Source organism: Halyomorpha halys, unplaced genomic scaffold (assembly GCF_000696795.3).
Source record: "Halyomorpha halys isolate HHAL.00 unplaced genomic scaffold, Hhal_1.1 Scaffold215.1, whole genome shotgun sequence".
Lineage (NCBI taxonomy): Eukaryota > Metazoa > Arthropoda > Insecta > Hemiptera > Pentatomidae > Halyomorpha > Halyomorpha halys.
This window is the reverse complement of record NW_027107820.1, coordinates 81,345-86,955: the sequence shown is the minus strand read 5'-3', so window position 1 is coordinate 86,955 and position 5,611 is coordinate 81,345. Positions and strand designations below refer to the sequence as shown.

The following is a 5,611-nucleotide window of genomic DNA, read 5'->3' as shown; positions in this document are numbered from 1 at the left end:
CTTCAACCAGCTCTTCAATTTGAATGTGAGATAAATTTCACAAACCCAGTCATTAGACTTTTTTTTTAAATATCTGTTGAACGGTATCCAGGTTATATAAAGTGCTTGCTAATTGGAGAACCAAGCAACTCTGTCTACAAATGATATATTGGCGCAGTCCAAAAATATCCCGAAATACTTCGCACAACCTCATACCACAAACATATGCTTCCCTTTTATTGTGATGTTCTCTTAATAAACTGCGATCGAACTCTTAGCAAAAACTGATGTTTATAAGACAAGTTACACTTGAGCAGGGCGTCTTGATGTTTTTCATGTATTGAAAATTCACTGTCATAACTCGATGTTGATGGATTTATGTTGAGTTAATTCCCAGGCATGGAAAGAATCAACATTCGCATGTAGAAAAGAATTCCAATATAATTAATCGATCGTAACTGATGTAAAAATAAAACATAAAAGGACAGAACAAATTTAATTCACCAGATTGTGCCATTCTAATATACTTAACTCAAGATTAGAAGAAGGGAATTTCGATAATTTTTGTGCAACCTATCTTCTGTTTTATAGATTAATATTCGTATTAATCGATAAATCGTGCAATCTTACGATCGAATCGTACGAAAATAGTAATACAAAAATGAATAAATTACCGATGTTTCGCTCAACTCTACAAGGCTTCAGCGGGGCTAAACGAGAACGAGATACAAACATTGTAAAATACGATAAAAACTATAGGAATATACCCATGAAGTTGCAAACAAAGGTGATGTATAAAAAGGGGAACGTAGTAAACTAAAAAAATTACAAATATATATGTACAGTGATGAGTGGTAGAATTCTTAATGTACTACTGAGGTAATGAATAGTAAAATAATAATAATAATATTTAGTTATAATAGACATAGTAAAATTAAATGATAGTAAAAGTGAGGAAGAAAGGATGTTTTAGTATGGTGCAATAAAGATCATGCGGATAGATATAATGTTTGTTGGAAGATGGTTTGAGAAAGATATAAACATAGTAGAAAAACTATTTATTAGTAACCGACGTCAGCTAATAATCTTCTAAAATAAAAAAAAAAATTAGAATTAATTTATCCTCCTTAAGCACATGCCTCGAAAGACATTCTACACTTTTATATCTATTTTCCACTTTATTCCGATTTCAAGGAATTGAAAATTATCAAGTAAGATTTCTGAAAAATTTTATTGGGCTTCCAAGTTTAGCTTCTCACCAACTACCATTTTCGATATTCATGTTTCAAAAGCTACCAGACAAATTAACAATTTTGCATTAACATCAGTGAAACTTTAGAGAGAGGAGAGGTTTTTTAAATTAACGTTTTTCACGACCCAGATGTGCATTTACCCAATTTTTTAAATTAAAAACAGTTGAATAGTTGAAGAAAAACTAAACAAAGATTGACAGTATAGTATATTGTTTTTGAGCTCGATGGACTCTATAATTAGAAAACTGAATGGGATTAAAAAAAACGTAATAGATAAAATAATGAGTACTCCACTTTCAATTCATAGGATGTTAAGAAAGTACAATAAGCAAAATTGGGTCAGTTAAAGAAAATCCAAGTAAAAAATAAAAAAAATATTTTCCATAGTTTCTTTTTTGTAAAAAAAATACTTCAATACAAATCAAAAGAGAATAGTAAATATTTTATAAAATATATCTCAATAATAATAATCGTTGTTTTAAGGAAAGATTTATGAAGTACAGAAAAGAGGGTTTGAGGGTACAAAAAAGACTTGAAGGAGTGGGGAGAGAGGCAGCCAATAAGAGGCCAGCTGGAACGCGCCACTCGTGTTTCAAGAATTGTAATAGAAGACAGTCAAGTCTGGCTGAGTGTGTCCTACGTTTCGTAGGTAGTGTTCTGTAGTGTTTAGACAACGAATTTTTTTACAGGAACATTAAGGTAAATTAAATTATTTAATTATTAATATTAATAATAGTATTTATTTATATTAATATTATTTTAATTAAACAACTTTAATTTTGGAATTACGAAAGATTAGTTTAATTGACTTTTAGTTTGTGCGTTGCGATTAAAGACGGCATATATATTATACGACTTATTACTTATTATTATTATACGAATTATTACTTCGTTTGTACAGTTTCAATTTAAGTCATGTATGATGAAAAAATAAATTATAAATTTAATATTAATTGTGGATAAAATTATTATAGCGGATTTGGACATATCGTTTGGTATATCTTTATAAACTAAACTTGAGGCAACTATCATTTGATTTGAATACCAACAAATTAAATAATTAATATTTTTTATTAAAATAAAAACAGTTTTAATGTAACAAAATTGTTTTTATCATTTACATCAGGGCTATATATATGTATTAATTATAGTGTAACTATTTTTAAAAAGATAGTAAAAATATTGAATTACTTTGTTTATTTTTTTATTTTGGTTGGAAGTTTTAAATGAAGGGAATTATACTTGTAATGTTTATATGGTGAAATACCGGCTCGTAGATATTATCCACAACAATACTACAGTGGGCTAAGATCAGTAGCCATGGTACAGTCGCCCCGTCGTCTTCGTATCGTATACTCGCCCTGATGAGTAGCCTATGTATACTCGCCCTGATGAGTAGCCTATGTATACTCGTACTGATGAGTAGGCTATGTATAGTCGCCCCGTCGTCTTCGTACCGTATACTCGCCTTGATGAGTAGCCTATGTATACTCGCCCTGATGAGTAGCCTATGTATACTCGCCCTGATGAGTAGCCTATGTATACTCGCCCTGATGAGTAGGCTATGTATAGTTGCCCCGTCGACTTCGTAAGGACAGTCGCCCAGTCGCTGTACTCGTCACCAGACCTTTCTGGATGAGATCATGGGAGCGCCGGTTTGCTGTGTGGGCCCACCTATGTTTAAGAACAGAACGTCGTCTCCGACCTTTTCGGTACGAAATTCCGGACCCCGAACCATAGGAGTTCATCACTATAATTTTTAGTCTTTGGTTTTTATATATAATAGTTAACCTAGTATTTTTTTTATCCTTTTTTGATTCGAAAATTGAAGGACCTTTTACTTTTAAATTTGTTTTGTATTTTCGGACATTTTTTTTGTTTTGTTTTTAATTTCATTTATGGATTTTGTTGTACTTACTTTACAAATAAATGTTTTTTTCCAAGCGAGCGTTTATTTTATTTTTTTAATTAAGCTTTCCGACAAGGAGACAATGTCGAGTTGAGGTGTCTTAACAAGGGCTATATGTATTTAACGTATACGTATACATTACTCCTCACATGTGCAATTTTAGCAAAAATTTAATTATTTCGTTCTCTCAAGAGAATATATTATTTTGCAGTAGGATTTGAAATTTTTTAGCAATGTTTATAGTATAACGTGTTTTAATATTTCAATTGACTGGAACTCACAAATAAGCATAATGGTTCATCCATTTAATAATTTAAAAAAAGAGGAAATCCAGACTAGGCATTGTGGTCAACTTCACCAGTCTTACCAACATTGACATTCCTGAAAAAAAAATTGATTTTTTAGTTTTATTTTCTATATAGCAGTACTTATTCTGCTTTTATGAACTATAAATATTTATAATAATATTCAGCATAAAATTAAGTGAACGCACTCAAATAATTAGATTTGATTATAATTTATAATTTATATATTGTAACTTCTATTAATTTGTATTGTAAATTCAGTGTAAAATGTAAAATATTAATAATGAGGTGTAGATTAATAATTGGAGATGGTCATGGGGTGCGGTCAGTAAAAAGAACATAAATAAACAAAAAATTATTCTTACCAATGTTTCGACCTGAGTTTCAGGTCTTCATTAGGGAGCTTGTACCAGGGGATCCTAGCTAAAACTGTTGAGTTTTAGCTAGATTCCCCTGCTACTATATTTTTTTGTTTATTTATATTCTTTTTACTGATCGCAACCCCCAACCATCATCTCTAATTAAAATATTAATATTGTATTTTGTGTTAAACAATGAAGTTTACATCTAAATCAATTGAATATTTACATTAAGAAATCCACAGGATACAACAGCATTGTTAATATTACATTAAAAAGCCAATTTAGGCCACAATGGCTAAAAATTATTAGAATTTTATGTTAGTTTTGTAATATTATAATATTTATGTTAGTGTTTTATATGAAAATAATAATCTTGAAATTATAATTTTATAGATGAAAATACAGTAATTAAGAGCAAACATTTCTTTTATTTTACTTATTTAAAGGCTATTATAGGAATAAATAATGAAGATGAGCATCAAACACGAGATTGAGGATGAGGAAATGTTTCTGGATATGGAGATGGAAAAATTTTCAGACCTCAGCTATATTGAAGGTTTCTTTTGGCCAAGTAAAAATAAACCTGTTAATGAAAATAAAGCAACTACATTACCTTCCATTAAAACACTTCTTCCAACACATTCACAGGTACAAATTGGCTTTACATAAATAATTTTTCTTTGATAAAATCATACTAATGCCTTAGAGGACAAGTGTGTTAAGCCAACATTTGTAACAATTTGTGTTACTGCTAGTTTCAATATGAAATTGATTGATCTCAAATAAGTGAAGAATATCAAGTTGAAAACTTTAGCAATGAAGCACAAAATTTGCTACTTGATATTCTTAACTGAGATCGAAATCAATAAATTTCACATCATAACTTGTAACTTGTCCAAAATTGTGACTTAAGAAACTTTACCTTAGAGGTGCTTAAGTATTCCAAAGACAATAAGATCTTTAGAAGTTAGAATGAAACAGTAACTGATTTTGTTAAATAGTAGATATTTTAAAACAATTAATATAAATATTTAAAATTTGTAATAGATAAATTATTGAAGTAGTTATTGAAAAGTTCAATAAGAAATTTTTACAAATACAAAATTACAGTTTATTACCCCTCAAATGATTGATGGACTAACTTTTTACAGGGAAATAAAGAAGAATCAGTTGGACATCTTTCATGTCGTGACTATTTAGAAAACCTTGATTATGATGACAGCAATTCAGAAACATTTGAGAATCAGGTATGGATTTTTTTTTTTTTTTTTTTATAATCAAAATAATGAGTTTGTTTGATTAAAATAAAATACCAACTATGCTTTTAAAAAATTTCTGTAATATTTTCCAAAATTTGTGTGTGAAGTTATTGCAAAATTGCATAACTTCATCCAGTCTACACTTGCAAAATTTGTCATGATAATAAGGAAATTTAAATGTATCATAATGAATAAACATTTTAAAATATCAAGGGAAAGTTTTACAACAATACTTACCAGCCATTCTGAATATAGTACCATATAAACAATTTGATACAGGATGCCTCATTTCAATTATTATATTTCAGATAATCTTAACACAAAATGAGGCAAATCAAATGGAACAACTGGATTTCTATGAAGAAGAATTAGAACTTGATGAAAATCAAGAGTTTGTTTCAAGCAAAGGTAATTATTCTTTGAGGCTATTGCTGTGTATGCTGAATAAAATAAAACATTTTATTGACGATAGTTTGACCACTACAGGCCAGAAGGACACTGTCTTTATATTTTTTAAATAACTTAATTATTTCACCAGGAATTT

At 29.2% G+C, this 5,611-nt stretch overlaps 1 protein-coding gene across 1 annotated transcript in view; it reads left to right on the top strand.

The window, feature by feature from the left end:
• The first annotated feature begins 1,800 nt into the window (after nt 1-1,800).
• LOC106679702 (zinc finger protein GLI2) overlaps nt 1,801-5,611 on the top strand; it is an 11,193-nt gene continuing 7,382 nt past the window's right edge. Inside the window, exons 1-4 of the mRNA XM_014419005.3 lie at nt 1,801-1,931; nt 4,265-4,456; nt 4,960-5,055; nt 5,376-5,475. Of these exons, the coding sequence (XP_014274491.1) occupies nt 4,274-4,456; nt 4,960-5,055; nt 5,376-5,475 (379 nt within the window). The 5' untranslated portion in view covers nt 1,801-1,931; nt 4,265-4,273. The remainder of the gene's footprint in view (nt 1,932-4,264; nt 4,457-4,959; nt 5,056-5,375; nt 5,476-5,611) is intronic.